An 18,562-nucleotide genomic window follows, 5' to 3' on the forward strand; every position below is an offset into this window, starting at 1 on the left:
ATATGACATCATCATCTATAACCTTAAAAATCCCGAAAAATCCTCTTGGCAACCTTAAATTCCATCACTACCACTATTACACAACCAAACTACACGTGTACCTCTTGTTTACCAACTTCGAAAAAGTGCCTTTTCCCTAATAACTTCTGTTTCTACTTATCAACCTTGAAGATTAAAATTGTCATAGTATAATATAATGTTGTTCTTTCATATTCTAACCTCATAATACCCATAACTTTATTTTTACTAACCTAAAAACCATTTTCCAACCTTTATACCTATAATTTCGAATTTTTCTTATGTTTTTCTTTCTTTCTTTTTGTAATAAATTTGTAAGTAAACTATAATGATCTTAATATATAATGTGAAATAAAAAATGATGTAATGTTGACCTAATGACCAATACATAAGCCTACAAGAGCTTCAATTGATCAAAAACCTCCATTTCGAATTTTCTTTCCTTCTGAATCCTGCTAATAAACTGGTAAACTGGTAATTGTGAATTTTTTAATTGATCCCATAAATTGATCACCACACCGGCAACTCGACTCCAAAAACAAAACTCAACCAGACCTCCAACACCAAAGTCAACAACCAATATCTCCTTTTCACCACTCACACACGATGAATTCCAAGCCTTACAGTTGCATGAATCAACTCGAGAACGTTCGACACCGATTGATGTCTTCAATTGAAATAAGTCAATCAACCATCTTGAACTCGACTCCAAACCATTCAGATGAAAATGAAAGATGTCTAGATTCATATAGCTATGTAGAGGTCAATATTTAAGAAAATCAACATTAAAAGACCAATCATTGGAGGACTTTTAGGATCAAGTGATACAAATTAAAAATTGAAGTTTGGATTTTTATTTCCTAGTTTTAAATCTTTAAATCTTTTACAAGATCATTATGTGTATTCAGACTCATTAAAAGCTTTCTCGATGTAGTAAAGCCTTTGTTTTTTAATTGGAATTCATGTATTAAGATCTGAACAAACTCATGTTAAATTTGTAATTTTAAATTAAGATCTATCGATCGAGTAGATGAACAGGATGATATCGGGTCTTCATGTGTAGATGGAGTATTAGTATCTTAGTGCAAAGAAGAGAACAGTGCCTCTATCACATGAAAACTGGCCATGAAAGCAGGTGATGTGTACTCAAAAAATTAAAACTTTACCTTACTGCACGACCGGTGCGGAGTACATGCACTATCTGTAAAGTTATAAAAGTTACAGCGCTGCTAATGCAAACGAGTGCGAAATTTGGTTGAGTTAAGTAACTTTTTACTTAATGTTGTGTTTGTTACCGCACGTGACCAAATTAACAACCGCAAACGAGTGCGGATGCTCTGACGTAGTTTGAGCTTAAGATCAATCTTACCTTCAAGCTCTAGGTACATACCAGACTTGTTACATGTACACCGCGACCTTCCGGCAAGGTCAACCTGAGTCCTGATCACATTCCACCACCCTCGACTGCAATTCATTCACTTCCTCATCACTCAGTCGATTCTCAACTTTCACTTCGAGCACCTTGCTGTGATGAAGCCGAGATCCGAGTATGAACAATCTCAATATGAAGAAAATAGTGAATTTGTGTTATCGGATGAGGTATGTGTTCTTATTCAACTCTAGACCTCAACTTTTCGGGAACTTAGACCTGCGCTTCTTTAGGAACGAGAACCTTTGTCTGAACCTGGTGGTGAAATCATAGCTGACAGTCCAAATCCTGGGGAGCCCAGGAGTCCCAACATCTCAAACTCTCTCAATGGCTCCAGTCAACAATTCATCAATCACATCGATACGGTGGTGTCGAAAGTCAAGTCACTTGCCCAAGGTGGTACATGGGAGTCTGTTTTGAGGCATCGCAGTGGTGTTGAGGTCATTCTCCATTTTCTCGAGTATCTTTTCACTCAACTAATCTGTCGTGATTTACGTTTTCCGCATCGAGGTGGTAGGTTTTTGCGCAAAAGAATGTCGCAATGATCGGCAACACAAAGGTGGCACCTGTCTTCAAAGGTGTAGGATTGATCAGGGGATATTCTCCCGCATCTGTCTTTTCAGTGATAGGCTCGAGTAAATTGTGGGATGATTGGTGAATCATAATCTGCTTTTCGTGTTCACGCACCTCCTAAGTAATGGCTGACTTGCCTGCTCATCAGGTACGAGGACGGGAACTTGGTTGAAAATCTGAGTGATGAAGTTAGTTTGACGTATATGTGTATGCAAGCGGCTTTGGGAACCCGGTGAGTCTGTCTTGGTTTATGTGGTATACTGACATCGCACATATTCAGTTCTGTGTCTTTCTTTTATAATCGCAGGACGAGAGATCTATCTTTGGTCGAGAAGGTGGAGGTTACGGACGACGGATCAGTTTTTTTCTGTGCATCTTCGGTGGATACGCCGCGGGTTCCTCCAGTGCCGGGACGAGTAAGAGCTCACATCGAGCTCAATGGTTGGGTACTTGAGCCCGCAGACCTATCTTCGGCGGGCCTTACTGACTCTACGTCATCGATCGGCACCAAAATATCGTATTATTTGCAAATTGACGTCAAGACATTCATCCCTGAAGCTATCAGCCAGCGATACCTAGCCAAACGACCGTTATGTATCACGAAAATTGACTCGTACCTTCAAAAGCACGGCTCTCCACTTCAGATGGAAGGAATAGACGAGAGCGAGTCCCATCCTCGACAAGGCGGAAACCGCAAGACATTTAATCGTGGATTCTTGTCGCTAAATGCGTTAAACCAGCCCAACAGTAAAACGAAAAATCGCAGTTCTTCTTCCTCGGTTGTCTCCAGTCTAAACGCCTCTTCCGATCAGACCCCTTCCAGAAGCCGGAAACCAACATTTGCCAGTCTCGGACGCTCGCATAAATTTCACCTCCAGCGTCCATTATCAACATCCAACTCTGTACCTGCCATCAATCTCCAGAGTCCCAATCTCCCGTCAGATTTTGCTCCAACCACTGATAGAACTTTGCTTTCCCCGCCCAACTCCACCCCTGCCCAACATGTCCATCGAGACGATGATCACGTTCTGATGATCGACCATGTCCCTGTAAACCAAGCAGCACTCAGTTATCAAGCTTTAAATTCGGCTCTTGGCGAATTTGAAACACAGCTAATAGATCGCAGTAATAATGAGCAGTCTTGGACAGTAGCGAACGACTGTATGAACCTCCACAAGATATGGTACAAGCCATATTCTACCTCTGCAGGAGTGAGCTCAAAGGATTGCGTTAGGCTGCCATTGGTGGGTGGCGAGGTCACCATATTGTCGTCTTACCATGATCGACTGCGACCACTCACCAAAGAACAAGTCCTAATTACGCTCACGAGTAACGTGGCTCAGCAACTCTGGGATGTGAATCTTGTCGCTCATGGTCTATCCGAAACGGATACCAGCCCTCATCCCAGTTTGATTAAGACTGAAAACGGGTTCGACCAGAGCACGCATATCGGTGCCATGCGCGGCATCCATCCCCACCTACCCGAACGCTCACTGTTTTGTTTTGATCAAATGGTCGTGAGGCAATCCAAGGATAACAAAGAAAACAGCGTTTCTGCCAGGATCACAGTAATTCAAAGTTCGACGCAATCGAATATGGACCCCTTAGACAATTCGAGTAAAATCGAGCTACACCATTCGGCTCAAAATGATCTAGATCCCATCTTGAAGGATGCCATTTCCGCCAAGACTCTCAGTCACCTGAAATTATCTGGATGGCTGATTGAAACGGGTAGACTTCAGGACGAGATCAAATTGACTCACCTTTGCGCCTTAGAACTCAATTCAACGCAACAAGCTCTTTCGGATCAAAAGGTGTTATCGCCTTTTATTGAACGAATCATCATCAGTAATATTGCAAACAGACCACATGATGTTCACCAGTTCATCCTGGACAATGGTTTTTTCCCTGGATGGATCCGTTGGACGGAAGGGGAGATTCTATACCTGGGCGATTGTGTTCGTAGCGATTCCGAGTTGATAGAAGTGGACGCGGCTCGGAAAGGCGAAGTAGAATGGAGATTTCGAAGACACAAGACTAGTGGCGCTGTTATTGAGGATGCAATCACAACGGCCCTTGCGCTTGGCAGTACTGAGTCGCAGATATGTTGGTTCCAGGTCAGTATCACATGTGCTGCTGTCTCATTGATTCGCCTTCTAAGTCCTGCGTGCTCATATGTTTTTTTCTTACTGCAGTGGAGTAGCCAGATGTATGAGTGTGGGATTGAATTAACTCTGGATCCCCCGGAAGCCGCAAAAGTGTTGCGGGTGAAAAAGATGGACAACACACTTCAATTCAACTGGAACCCATCCAGCCTCCCAGCAGAGGCAAGTGATTTGCGTCTACGTGCAAAGCAAATCAGTGATCACAAGAACGCATACCCTGGTAATGTGATTGTGAATGGGGAGCTGTTGAAGGAGGAAGTTTACCCGCCTGTCCGCAGTTCGAAACGCAAACATTCATCTGCAATCAAATCACCCACGAGTCTCCGAAATGGGGTCATAAACTCAGATTCTAGCAGTACTGGTGCCAATACAAAAGAAACCAGACCGGTAAGATTGTCTACTATGGAGGAGGTCTTGATTTGTGCACTCGCGGATTTTATATTGACAAAACTTGATTTGGTACTTGTGGCTTCCGCAGCCTTCTGATGCAAGCGGTCCTAACCTAGTTCTCGCGGGCATCAAGACAGATCATAGGGAACCGATGCAAGGGTCATCGACAGCCACTCTCAGCGCTTCCGATCGTAGGTTCTCTCCCACATCCATCATCGGGGCTGGTTCAGATTTATCAACGACCACAGTGATGGACGGACAAGTGTTGGTGGACTCAAATGTGATGTTGATCATCACTCAAGACTTGTACTTCACCAAGTCTCAGGTTTTGTTCCTGTCACTCTGCGTTGGATTGGCCTATGCATACGGGAAATTCGCGTGATCATTTGAACGTCCTCAACTCTTAATACTGAAGAAGGTCTTCAAAGCGTATTTTCTTTGCACGTCTTCTTTACCAGATTAATTAAATACTTCAGAGATTGTTGAATAATATATGTGGCGTGGTGAAACTTTTTTTTAGATGGACAAGCATTATGATGGATTTGAGCATGCATGATACGGGTTCTTATGGTGTAATTTGTTTCGTAATTATGTTGTTGATTGTTTTTGCAGCGCTTGTTGTTGTATCGGATTTTATGTTTTTAATTTGAGAAAGAATATTGATTGTTGAGGTTTTTTTGTTTCTATCTATGCAAACAACACCCTAATTGGTTTAGTTCATGAACAAGGCTTGGTCTTGGTTGAATTGCTTATGAAGTATATTGGCAAAATGAGCTTTGAAAAGTAAGGTGTGAATCAGGACTGTTCTTACCCGAGGATTATAAAAATATATTTGTATCCAGTTCAGCTCTTGCAGTAGACTAGGGGGTTCCATTGAAAAAAAAACCTAAAATCTGACTGTGTCCAAATGAAAATGCTGCTTGAATTTTTCAAATTTTCACCACACTCTCAGAATTACCCCCTGAAAAGCACACATGTGCATGGATTTTTTGAAAGCTGGAATTTACAAGCCTGAGGGCTTGGAGGTAAATGAAATTTAGATCAGGGTTGTATTTCTCATGTGAAAATCTGACCATCAATCTTTGAATTTACACCTACTGTGTTTTATTTGGCTTAAAGGATTTCAACGCAGTTGCTTGGGTCTTCACTATTTAGAAGCAAGATTGCCTCATTTCTTCTTGCAGATTCACCACCACACGGCCCCAACAGTGGCTCAACTATTGTCATTGAATTACAATGATTGGATAGAGTACTTGGAAGCTAGGTGTTTGGAGCTGTTTTGGGGGGCATATGCATGTATAGAACATTCTAGCCTAAGTGGGACCATCCATCCTAATATAGGGTACCTAAAGTTCAGCAGTCTCAACTCCAAGGAAGGCAAAAAACTATGTCTTATACATACCATCTGGGTGCAGCCAATTATGGCAGTCACAAAATCATATACATTTTACAGATATGAGGAATTTTCCCAATCCATGACTTTGCAAGACCACATTGTAGGATGCTATGTTGGATGCTCAATAGATCAATTCAACACCCAAGTTTAAGAAGTATAAGGTTGAGTGATACTTTATATCACACAAGACTGGTAAAATACTTGTATGTTTAGAGTAAAAATGTACTGATTTTGAGGAGATGTAATGTAGCTTGAAGTGACTGTTCTCCACAAATGGAAACCAATCTGGGGAGTTGTACAAAGCCATCTCCAAAAAATATTGTACTGGAATGATTTTCAAAAATCTGTGATTCTATGGTAACACCTGCATATTCTTTTGTGGCTGTACAATCTACAGACTTGTATCACATCTTTTTAAAAAACTCAATGATTTAGGCACTCAACATCGAGAGAGAATCTTTGGAGCATCCACTTCAATCTAACTTTTGAGAATTATACACAATGGAGGTCTTCAAGATGAAATCTTTATGTCTTTTGGTCTACATCTTTAGCCTCATTCCCTTTGGCACAAGCATCATAAACCCTGATATTGATAAAGGGCTGACCACACTCACAAAGTCTGAAAAGTATGAAGAAAATATATCACAGAAAGATTTGGAAACCATCATCAAATCCAACAGTCCTGTTAGCTCAGAATCAGAAAAAGAGAATACAAAGTCTTTGGAGAAGCCGTTGGAGGAAGCTGTCTGTGATATCAAGAAAGGAGATTCAATTTCAGGTGGACACATCATATCAGCTTATGCACCAGAGTTTAAACCAGTTAGGAAGTCATCCTTCAGCTATATATCCCCAGGCCCAGGAAAATTGTCTGGTTTTAATCATCAAAGTGGTATGTTATGAAATAAAAATACCTGTTTCCATACATATATATAAAATGACTATCTGCTTTCCTCCTTGTCCATAAAGATAGCCAGAACCTACAATCATCCTGGGTGCTTCCAGGATGTCATGGGATACCTCAGATTATTGCAGTGGAGTGCCCTAGCACTTCAATTCCCAGCAATGCACAACTTGTGGAAATGAACCCTCTAATTCTGAATCAAGTTCTTGAACAACATAATGCCAAAACCTTGGGAATGCAAACAAATAGTATAGCTAAGAATAATGATGAACCCAATGAACTGGACATGTAGGTTTCCTTTTTCTGTGGATCCACTTGGATAATTCTTGTGGAAGTGATAAGAAGCTCAAATGAAAGGAATGGGTTCTTTTTTGGGCAGGCACCATGACAAAAATATGAGGTCAAGTGAATTAAAAGACAGCACTACTGAGAATAAACAGATCAATAAATCCACTTTTGGAAGCTCCCCCAAGATAGGGAACAAAGACAACAAAACACCAATGTGAGTTTCTTTTTGACATTGGGATATGCTCAGGTCCTTGTTATGTTAGTAATTTGTTAAATGAGTGGGTTGATTTTTTTGGTGAAGGCATCACAGCGGGGATGTAGGATCCAGTGGTTCAGACTACATACATTCTGGAGGAAAAAATCTGGACAATCCAACATTTGAATCCAGCATATTGGAAGATTATGATGAGTGAGTGGCAGTCTTGCACAAGAAGAAACATTTGTAACTCATTGATTGTCACATATATCTACAAAATTTGAACACAGGTCTTCTTTCCCACCTTTGCCTATAAATCCTGGGCTACCAACTCAGGCACAAAAGGATGAATCAACAGCAATAAATGAAGGAGCAAAAAGCACAGATATCTCTGGACAGACTGACCACAAAGATACAAGGTATGTTTTCCAAAAACAAATCACAATTTTTCCATTAATCATAAGAACTGATCTGAAAAATGTGTCTTCAGTAAAAAAGATGCTGAATCAGTGAAAAGAAGTGGGAAAAACTCAAAGACTGATGCTGATACTTCAGAAGAGCAAAAATCATGGAAGAAAGTATTGTAAGTGACTTTTCTTGTTTAGATCCAATGGAGACAGTCAAGAAGACCATACCTCTTTTGCTATGTTTTGTTAGGCAACAGGCAACCCTTCAGCAGCCTCAGAATCACAAGGGTAAAAACGTTCAAAAAATGAAGGGGTCTGACTCAGGTTTTTCAAGTAAATCAATTTGGCCAATGAGTGTGGTGAATTCAAACAAAAATGCAAAGGGTTTGGATGGTGGTCTACAAATGCCAATGAAGTACTCTCATGCAGGGAACCCTTTGAGCCAAGAATGGCCAAGTAAAGATCATGTCAGTCACCTCTTTTATGACAAGACCAATGTTGTGAAAGAAAAGGAAAAGGACACACTTTATCTTGATTTCAAAAACTTTGGAAGGTCAGCAAGATCATCTTTGTAAGTTTCATACATTGCACAAAATGAATCCATTTTGATCATCCTACTTATGCTCAAGTTTGTCCTCTTTTACCTATATATCCAGGGATGCAGGTGCGCAGAGTAAGAATTCCAAGATTCCCTCAGAAAAAAAGCTACCAGATTTGGGAAATATTGGAATTTCTAGACCAAAAGATGTGAATCAGCAAGCTGAAACAGATCAGACCATAGGTTCAGATTTTCAAGAGAAAACCAACAAAGGAAAGCTGTTATCTTCAGGGAATGAATGGATCACTCCTAAAAAGACCATCAAGCACACTAAGGTATCAAATGTAGAATTTTCTCCAAGTTCCATTGAGGTTGGAGGGCCTGGTATTCATCCCAAATTTTCAGAGACCCCTCAGACACCCATTGAGATGATCCAAGGACTAAAAACTGTTGCAAGACATTCAAAAAACAAGAAGAAATCAAAAGGAAAAGGCAAACCAAAAGGAAAAGCTGTTCCTGTTGATGATGATGACTGGGATATTGAGACATTAGACTCAAGATCAGGAAATCCTGCTGAAGAAAAAGACACAGAACATGAGAGTTTTATTAAATATGTTCAAGATGAGCTTCAAAATTATTTTGTTCCAATCAATGATTTGGAAGATGCAAAACCTTCTTGGGGTACAATAGATCAACCTACCATAAGAATTATATTAGAAGACTTTCTCAGCATAAATAATCATACACCTCTCCTGAAACTTGAATTGAAATCCCAGAGCTTTGATATACTCTATGATTGTGAGAAGAGGGTTCCCAGTCTATATAACAAAGATTACTGGACCTTTGAAATTTATGGTATATTGAAACACTTGGATGGTGTCAGTGATGAGGAATTGATGAGGCGCAGAGGTGCATTCTTTGTGCAATATTTCAAGAGAAGGGAAAGCAAAATTTTGGATGAACAGGAGCACTCCTTAAGTGTGAAATTAAGGAACTTGGCCAATCTTTTGAAATGCAGAAACCCATTTGAAGTCTTTGTTAACGAAACTGAGGACGAGATCGACACTTTATTGGAGGTTGTAGATTCTATGGATCATTCTGAATATGAGAGACTGAAAGAGCTCTGCCTTGACGTTTCTTTCTACCAGCGTTTCTTCATGGTCGACATACGACAAGTCGAGTTGAGGAATTCATGTTCTGAGGGGTTCTTTGGAGAGGAATTTCTACAAAATGTGTTGAAGCAAGGCCTCAAAATCGACTCTATTCGACTGCTTGAGGTTTCTTTGGAACTATCAACACCAATCGTGTCTTGGAAAGAGCTTAGTGCAGATGCTATACAAACAAAATACACACAGGTACTAAGTGCCTTGGCAGATGCACCTTGCGCAAGACCAGAAATCACCAAATCATATTGTTTATCTGAGGCTGATTTATATTCTCGAAACCGTCATTGGGTAGGGTCTCAAACTCAGAACCTTTTAATAAGCGATTCTCACCTTTGGGACCATGTAATCAAACGCATCAAGTTATTACTCTCAGCTCTGAAAGGTAAAGAAGCTCGAACTTTACGTGAAATTGCAGGTGAAGAACATACAGTTGATAGCGCACATAAAAATGAACTCATATTTTATGACGAAGCATTTGCCGCATTTTTCATAGGCTTGTCATTATCTGATGTGGCATGGATCAAGTATTATCAGCGGACCTTAAAAAGTTCTCCCTCTTTTAAAGGACGTAACCACAAGAATGGTGTTTATTGGCCAAAGACAGCTGCGAAGGCTGTTGTCGAGTTTGAAGCCTTCAAATGTTACTATCAGCTTCTAGGAAAGATGTTACTGTTGGAGAAATGAACCAGATCAACCTTGTTTGTGAAATCCATCACAAATCACAATCATCCAATTTGTCTTTTTCTGCTTCTGCAAGCCAGAACATCGCATTTTTATTGTCTCTTTCTCTTGTTAAAAGGCGTGGTAAATTTCTCTCAAGAATTTTATCAACTAAATCTTCTAGTTACTTCAGTCCATGAGTACATATCATGGTCATATATATATATCAGGTCTCAGTTGATGCATTTCTGTTTGTGTTTACTGACACAGAATCTACTTTTGATTTCCATTGATTTTAGTACCTTGCTTTCTCTTAATGGTGTTTGGAATAGTTTGAGTTAAATTGGGAGGCTTGTAATCCTATCAAACTCTCTTGCCCAATCATACAATGAGTATGTTGCATACAATACAAAAAAATGGTACCGCATTTTTTGTGCAGCAAATTCCTATCGTCAATCCAGCCATAGACACGGTCCGGGATTCAATGAGACACTTATAACCCATAAACTACCCTCACTTAACCTGGGTCTCACAGTGCAAGCCGTCATGATTGCCGCGAGTCTGTTACTTCTTTGGGGATCCTAACCTCGAGAAGCCCATATAGACGCGAGTCCACTGTCTCCCTGTCGTCCCCTAAGCTGTTTTAGAGATCTTGATGATCAATGATACGTGAACAACCCCTATGTGGTTGACATTTGCCCGCTGGCCAACTATTGCATACACTGCCAAATGCTGAGATCTGTTCCAGTACTGCTCCACGCGCTCATTTCTCTATAGTGACTCACCGAGAAATAGAATGTGATGTTGATCAACAACACAGCCAGTAGATGCTGAAACCAGTGGATATTGCAATTGCATGGTAGAGTCTCTCATCTGATGACGCTTTCTTCAATTGGACAGGTAAAACTTGATCTCAATCCATGCTCTCGACGACGACACAACACCGTCAATCCAAGATTCATTCCACAAGTCAATGTCATTATTTTGGACCGACAAAATGTGACAACATCGTACCCATCAGATTTTTCATATGGTATGTCTTACTAAGAGCATCCACTATGTTGAGGGTGTTTTATCGTAAATTTTGCGGTCCTGATTGCAAAATTTAATCATGCGTGTTGTAGCTAAGTTGTTAACCGCATGAAATCCACTATGGGATGATGTAACATAGGATTTAACTACGATAATCTGTTCTTAGAACACTATACACGCTATGGCAAAGTCGAGACTCGAATTAAAGTATCTTACCACACCTCACCCAGCCTATGCTGATGACTACCTTGGTGACCAGAAAGAACCAAATTGATGCCTTCAGGTTTTGACAATCAGCAAAGAGCTTTCTCACCTCTTGTTTGATCTTGGTGACATCGATCGCGCGAGATGACTTCTTTTGAACAAAGATGCTTTTTTTAGCAAATCCGGAGTAAACAGCTACTATCAACAAGCTGAGGGTTCGAGGGAAGAGGGAAGGTTTTGAGTGAAGGTGGTGAGTGCAGAGCTGGATGGGAGATAGATCATTGGATGGCTGTTGACCGTTTGGATGCGCCAAAAGTTTACGATAAATCAAGTCGTAGGCTTTCGTAGATTTGAACAAGCGGACTGCAAGACTTGACGCGGTCGTACGGACCGCATGTCTAAAACAGGTCCATAGTGGACCTGTCTGGATTTTAGCGTTACGGTAACGCTAAATCGCGTCGTTAACGCACCCATAGTGGATGCTCTAAGTGCTCAGTTGCCGCCATGTGATACAAGTCTGTTCTCTCTTGATCACAGAGAAGTATGATACAACAGTTTGCATTCTTTCCGATGCGATATGTGGACGGTAATTAGGGATTGGGACTCGATCGGCAGCTGTATCTGCATCTGAAGTCGTCATGATCTACATTATAGATGTTTTGGATTATCTAAATGAGCCAAGAAATAAAGATTGGTCATAAGCAATTTTGCACCATGACCCAAGTTCGAAACAAATATCTTTATGGAATCGGCTGTGATTGAGTAAGATGCGTAAACGGAGTGAGAGGTCAGTAAGGATGAGGAAGTGGCGGTGTTGGTTGTTCTTGTGAAATGGAGATGAACATTTAGATTTCTTGCCTCCCGTGAAAGTACCACTTGACATGTTTAATCAATTGATTTTGACACTAATTTTGGATCACAGATTTGGATTTCAGCCCCTTCAATTCGGAACTTAAAAATCTTTTGTAAAAGGCTTTGGATCATGAGATTGGTCTCTGTTTTCTGTTCAGACTCAAATGGTTTTCAAAACATTTTAACCCTTCCTGACCCTTCACTTTGATTTGAATCGTCACAATTTCTTATCTTCATAAATATACATATATCCCAGGACCCGTTGAGGCTGAGCAAACACTAACTACATATTAACCTGATGATATCTGTCTTCCGACTACCTGATTGGGTCTACCATCTCCTCACTACTTCAGTGTGGTTTATCGTTCCCTGGTCTTGGTTCTATTGCATTTATTATTTACTTTTCAATAAACTCTTTGATACTTTACCAATCATACCTTTTTACTTGAAACCACATCCAATCTTATTTTCTTATGCTTTACTTGAACTTAGCTTTTCCATTTATTACTTTTATCAATCTGAATTGGCTCAACGTCGACTTCAAGCTTTCAGTCATCCTCCGCATCTCTTAAACACTTGTTTAGAACGTGTTAGTAAATCTGGACTCAATCGCTCTACGCCCGATGAGTCATTAAAAGCTGTAGATTGGGCTTTATCAAAATTTCAAGATTTCAATCTCTCATTTCCATCCTCATTGACCCCTTCATCATCGAGCCCATCAAGCTCTGATCAAAGTTCATCCTCATTCTCAGTACATTCTATCGATAATCAAAATCTTCCTTATAAATCGGATGTACTACTGGAGGAACCTTTATCATTTGAGGATCCAAGAGCAGTAGATTTGAGAGCTCATCAAGTGATTTGGTTCGGTAATTGTGAATGGGATGAGATTTGGCATGATAATATGTTAGAATGGTTAGCTTGGACGGTTTCTGGAATGCATCTGCATGAGTTAGATACCACCACAGAAGGTCAAACTATTTTAAAAGCACTTCAACCTACTCTGAAAGTCTTCGAAAACCGAGCTGGATCAAGATTTCCTTTGGGTTATAATCCTCAACTTCGAAACAAAGTCATGAGACTTACTTTAGATCCGATCAAAGTTACTGCTCATCCACTTGCTCTTTACGCTTTTACAAATATCACGAGCTGGTCTGTTAAACAGCTGATGATCTCGCGAGGCTTCGTCGAAGCTCAATGTGTTAATCGATCCAACGGTTTACTATATCTAATTCGAAAACCACCAGGCTGGGACGAGTTGCCGGTTGAAACCCGAACTCTTCCTTTTGTCTTCATTCACGGTTTGGGTATAGGTCAGTTGTTAGCTCTTACCATCCGTTTTTGACTTCGATGTGATAGATGTGATTATATACTGACCTATTATGCATGTACCTAGGTCTCGTTCAATATACCCGTTTTCTTAACTATCTCTCCAATTCCACTTGGGCTCGATCACGGCCTATCATGATCCTACTACAACCTTCAATCTCGTGAGTTCCCGAGGCTACTTCCGCTTGTCTACCAGACTCGCTATGATCATCTTATGTAGACTTTTAACATTCTTGTTTCCTTGTTTGTTAGCCTTAGTTTCTTTGATTCGCGACATCTACAATCACCATCTAAACCAGAGATGATGTTAGATATGACAGAAGCTCTTCGTCAACAAAATTTTGATCAAACTGGTTTCGAGTTACTTGGTCATTCTAATGGAACAATGATAGCTGCTTGGTTAATTAATTCTATGCCTAATCTGATCAAGCGCGTTTGTTTAATCGACCCGGTTTGTTTTTGTAAGTTTGATGATCGCTTTCAGTGAAGCGTCACTGATGAAGAGACTCGACTGATGAGGAGGTGCTTTGGATTTTCTTGACTTCCTATACGTTTTTTGCAATTTTTCAAGGTCTCTGGTACGCAAACATCAACTATCATGTCACATGTGATGTTAAATGACAGACCAATATTGATATCTTGACTTGAACTTTCCCATGTTTCTCAAAACTCAATCATCAATTCAATCTCACAAGGGAGGGAAACGTCTGTCACAAGTATGTTAAATTTCTCAAATTGAATGACATCTAGTCGGCTAATTCACTGACAATTTTTTGTATCTATTTTAGCTTCCTTTACGCTGAGCCAAGACCAGGATTCGAAAGATTATTGAGATACTTTGTGGCAACAGAATTAGGAATAGCCAAATACCTACATCGACACTTTGATTGGGCAGCCAACATCTTATGGGTAGATGAAATACCCAATTTTCAAGATCCAAAGAAATGTAAAGTGTTTCTAGCAGGTAAAGATGTGATCTTAAACCCAATGAGGATTAGAAGATATCTAACTGAAAGTGGAATGGCTGAGAATCAATACGTAAATGATACTAAAGGTGGATTGACAGTTGTTTGGGACGATGCTCATGGACAAATTATGGTAGAGGATGGTCCTGCTTTTAAAGAACTGATTAATTGGTTAGAAAGTGACTAAAGAATCAGACATTATCTTCATTTTCAAGTCTTTTGTATATCTCACTATTTCATATCATCTGTCTTTCAGCACTAAAGATTGGGTCAGATGTAGAATCAGGGTTTCAATGCACCTAGTTAAAACAACAGAACACTTAGGCACTAGATGGTCTAGAGGATCATATTAACTTATCTTAGCATGATTTGACTGACTGTAATATTCCATTCACTGATCTGTACATTTATTTCTATGATATCCTTTGTAACAAGACTTTCTATTCAAATCACAGAAAGACTCTCGATCAAGTATAGCTTACCTGACCCATGTACAGAGTTTCAAAACTTTTTCACTGTATCACAAGAGGGAAAAGTTTTATCTTTGTGAGACAATTCTTCTGGGATCCCACCTATTTAATGTTGACATTTGACTTTATAGAATGAGGGTATGAATCTCTTTATTCTTAATTGGATTTGTTTGATATTGAGACTTCAGAAACTTGTAAAGAAAGATGATCATATAAAATTACCACCTGAATCAATTTGAGCATTATCTTCTCTATTGAATGAGAAACAGACTTGATGATTTTTGATTATCATCAAATTATAAACATACTTCAAAAAATCGATCTAAGTATATACATAGGCTTTTTCAAGTTATACAGCTTTATCTCATGATTTAAATTTGTGCCATTCTATTCACCATGTATGACTGAGGGTATCTCAAATTTCAATGGTGTGAGCACACCAGACTCTTTTTCTGACACCCCAAGTGTTTTACATGAGTTGTTGGAACCAAGCCCCACCTCATTTGGGCAGTTGCACTCATGGGTTGGGGTGAATTTCTTGTCCTCAATCAATATTTTCCAAGAAGTGTTTGATATCTGTTAGATATCTAGTCGAGGGTTCACACCAAAGTGACACTCCCATACAAACACAATGATTACATGTTGGATATTGAGCAAAAAGAAAATGAGTTCAAATTTCAGTTTTTGATTGAATATGATACAGCAAGGACTATATTTTGTGGGTTTCCAGAGGTAAATTTGGAAATTTAATCTTCTTCAAGGTATAGTAAAAAACTTGATTAATTTTTCTCAGTGTCAAACATAGAATTGAATGGTATTACACTTTTGCAAAACACTTTGGACAGCTTGAAATCTGAAAGTATCATCAGTGAGAGTCATAGAATTTCATGGAAACAGCCTTCCTTATCTCAGTCATACTTTCAAAACCATATACTTTTTGAAGAGAGCAGTATGGTATTCCCTTTAGTATTGAGATCAAAGGTTGAATACTATTACAGAATGCTAAAAGTTTGTCAAATTTTCCAAAGTACCCAGGAATGATTTTACAACATTGTGACCTCACTGAAATGAGTATCATAGTCCCAAAAACACTTTTTGAAACTTTAAGAATAAAACTTACAAATCCATCTTCTCTCATTTGTGTCTTTAACAAGTTAAACGGAATTTAATATGTTTATAAAAGATGATGATTTCCTTCAAGAATTTAAATTTTTAATGAAATGATTTTCAAAGAAACTATTGTACATTTTGTGTTTGTTCATCAAAAAGAAAAAAAGAATGAAAACAGAAGAAAGAAAACTTGAATGAAATGTGTAAAAACTTTTCAAAGTTGTAAGAAAAAAAAAATTAAAATCAATTCAAATGAAATGAAAGAAAAAAGAATTTTTGAAGAAGATCATGATCAATTTCAGAAATCTCAAAAAGTAAATTTGGAAAACCAACAAAGGTTTGATTATTATGTAAAGAAAAAAAGAGAAAAACATTCATCGTGTAGGCGGCGGCCTTGTGAAATAGATCATTAGGCTGCTACAAGTGTGGATCCATTCAGCTGCTAGCTCCCGAAGATACTGTGGTGGCATTTGAAGCGTCAGACGCTTTACTGTCGGCGGAGGAAGTGGCGTTTGCCGCACTGGCATCTGCTGTGCTGGACGTGGCATTCGCAGCGTCGGGCGCTTTGCTGTCGGTGGAGGAAGTCGCATTTGCAGCGTCGGGCGCTTTACTATCGGTGGAGGAAGTCGCATTTGCCGCACTAGCATCTCCTGTGCTGGAGGTGGCATTCGCAGCGTCGGGCGCTTTACTATCGGCGGAGGAAGTGGCATTTGCCGCACTGGCATCCCCTGTGCTGGAGGTGGCATTTGCAGCGTCAGGCGCTTTGCTGTCGGTGGAGGCAGTGGCATTTGCCGCACTACTACTAGCATCTGCTGTGCTGGAGGTGGCATTTGCAGTTGCGGCCGGAGTAGCCGTGACATTAGTCGGAGGAGCTGTGGCATTGGAGCTTGAGGCTGGAGGGGTAGTGGAAGACGCATTTCCTGCAACGGTCGTAGCTTTCGATGTGACGTCTTTCGTAGCAGAAGCTAAAGAACTGAAAATCTTTCCAAACGTATCTGTTATTCCATCAAACTAAAAAAAAAAAATTTTGTAAGGAAAAGATTTGGTGACGGGATGATTTGTTTTGGGGGCTAGAGAAGTTCTGTGGACGGTTCTGGTACATACCAGTTTGTTTAAATCAAATTTACCATCTCCAAATCCACTTTTACTTCCACCAATGAGCAATAATAAGTCTCGAGTATGAAGTGAAGATGTACTATCATGAGTGGATTATTGAGGTTAGATGGAGATTAAGTTATCAGTTGAAGATCTAAATGATACCGTCCTTTGATGGATGAGAAATGATTTATAGAAGTACAGTCTAGACTTACGATCGGATTTGGATGGAAGATTGAGCGCTAAGACTATTATTGAGAAGGTGAAATAAGACACGATTGTATAAGCAAAAGAAAATCACTCTTGTGGGATTTGCAGAAAGTCTCAAGCAGTGAACTCACTGCCTTGAACCGTCAACTCTACGTGGCCAATTGTGACGAGCTTGGTGTTGTGGATGGCTGCTGTAGAGAGAAACCGACCCAATGTACTCGGTGAGCTCAGAGGCAAAAGTCGCGTATTAAAATAGGGATGATGATGTGAAATTGATCACGTACTTTGCAACGTTGCCGAAAGGTACAGTACTGCGCTTGACACCTTGATGAGTTTCACTTCTTGAGCTAAAAACTAGGATCAAGCTGGCAAGAAGGAAAATGAGGGATTGAAATGATCTCATTGCGGATAGTTGAAGGATTGATGCCGCGCAGCGAACAAACTCTCAGGGTTCAAAGGTGTGAAGTAGTAGTTGCGTTGAGCAAAAGTAGTGAATTGGTAGGAAATCTAGCTTGTAGATCTGGAAGTAAACTGTGTGTTGTTTAAAGACTCGAGTGAATGGAAGCAATGGTTTGCAATGCTGGTCTGAACAATTGTGATAAGCATAGATCTTTCTTATAGTGCTGCTTGCCCATAGATGAGAGCAACTTACCCCACATAGTTTGACTTCCAGCAAGGCGATATGACATACGTGTCCCTCTGACCCTGAGTGAGTTAGATAACCAACCCGATGGAATCATACCCGCACCACTAGCAGAAAGAAAGACTGAAGTGACTTTGTCGTAGCTCCTTCAAGCAAGTCTAATAGGTCCGATTTTTCGCCCAAAGACCCTAAGCGGATCTTATAGAGGGGGCTGTCAACTGCGAGCACGTCATGATGTGTTCATTCCCATTGAGTTGTCAAGGGCGAGACCAATAAGACGACTAGGCAGCGATGGAAGTTTACCGATTCACAGATTAAATGACCAATGATATGGATGATATGGATGATATGAGTTGAAGCTCAGACTCTACTCTGATGGTTGTAGTGGTGAAGGATTGATATGACCCTAGATGATGATTACGAGTAAATCTGATTCCTCTGCTGCTTTCTCGAGTAGCTGCTGCTTCACCCAAAGATGAGACTCAGAGTAATGGGAGTTGGTTGCATGCGTGCATTGACACACGG

The 18,562-nt window shown here is 40.0% G+C and overlaps 4 protein-coding genes across 4 annotated transcripts; 3 read left to right on the plus strand and 1 right to left on the minus strand.

Annotated features, from left to right (window-relative positions):
- Positions 1-1,483: 1,483 nt before the first annotated feature.
- On the plus strand, positions 1,484-5,297 carry MELLADRAFT_79707 (uncharacterized protein; the record flags this gene model as incomplete). The annotated part of the gene is made up of 7 exons (XM_007418286.1): positions 1,484-1,617; positions 1,681-1,887; positions 1,965-2,101; positions 2,169-2,252; positions 2,328-4,137; positions 4,216-4,572; positions 4,664-5,297. 7 exons carry the CDS (start codon positions 1,549-1,551, stop codon positions 4,955-4,957), a joined length of 2,958 nt encoding a protein of 985 aa, XP_007418348.1.
- Positions 5,298-6,472: 1,175 nt separating this feature from the next.
- Positions 6,473-10,151, plus strand: MELLADRAFT_69360 (uncharacterized protein; the record flags this gene model as incomplete). The annotated part of the gene is made up of 8 exons (XM_007418278.1): positions 6,473-6,860; positions 6,938-7,160; positions 7,252-7,374; positions 7,462-7,569; positions 7,647-7,775; positions 7,847-7,939; positions 8,014-8,334; positions 8,420-10,151. The coding sequence occupies 8 exons, from the start codon at positions 6,473-6,475 to the stop codon at positions 10,149-10,151; spliced, it is 3,117 nt and encodes a 1,038-aa protein (XP_007418340.1).
- Positions 10,152-12,513: 2,362 nt separating this feature from the next.
- On the plus strand, positions 12,514-14,696 carry MELLADRAFT_123536 (uncharacterized protein; the record flags this gene model as incomplete). Its single annotated transcript, XM_007418300.1, has 6 exons — positions 12,514-13,528; positions 13,612-13,705; positions 13,797-14,005; positions 14,116-14,122; positions 14,240-14,260; positions 14,333-14,696. The coding sequence occupies 6 exons, from the start codon at positions 12,514-12,516 to the stop codon at positions 14,694-14,696; spliced, it is 1,710 nt and encodes a 569-aa protein (XP_007418362.1).
- A 1,767-nt stretch (positions 14,697-16,463) lies between these two features.
- Positions 16,464-17,797, minus strand: MELLADRAFT_95740 (uncharacterized protein; the record flags this gene model as incomplete). The annotated part of the gene is made up of 5 exons (XM_007418298.1): positions 16,464-17,054; positions 17,194-17,261; positions 17,400-17,432; positions 17,526-17,611; positions 17,679-17,797. The coding sequence occupies 5 exons, from the start codon at positions 17,795-17,797 to the stop codon at positions 16,464-16,466; spliced, it is 897 nt and encodes a 298-aa protein (XP_007418360.1).
- Positions 17,798-18,562: the final 765 nt, after the last annotated feature.

This window comes from Melampsora larici-populina (assembly GCF_000204055.1).
Source record: "Melampsora larici-populina 98AG31 unplaced genomic scaffold MELLAscaffold_88, whole genome shotgun sequence".
NCBI classification, from domain to species: domain Eukaryota; kingdom Fungi; phylum Basidiomycota; class Pucciniomycetes; order Pucciniales; family Melampsoraceae; genus Melampsora; species Melampsora laricis-populina.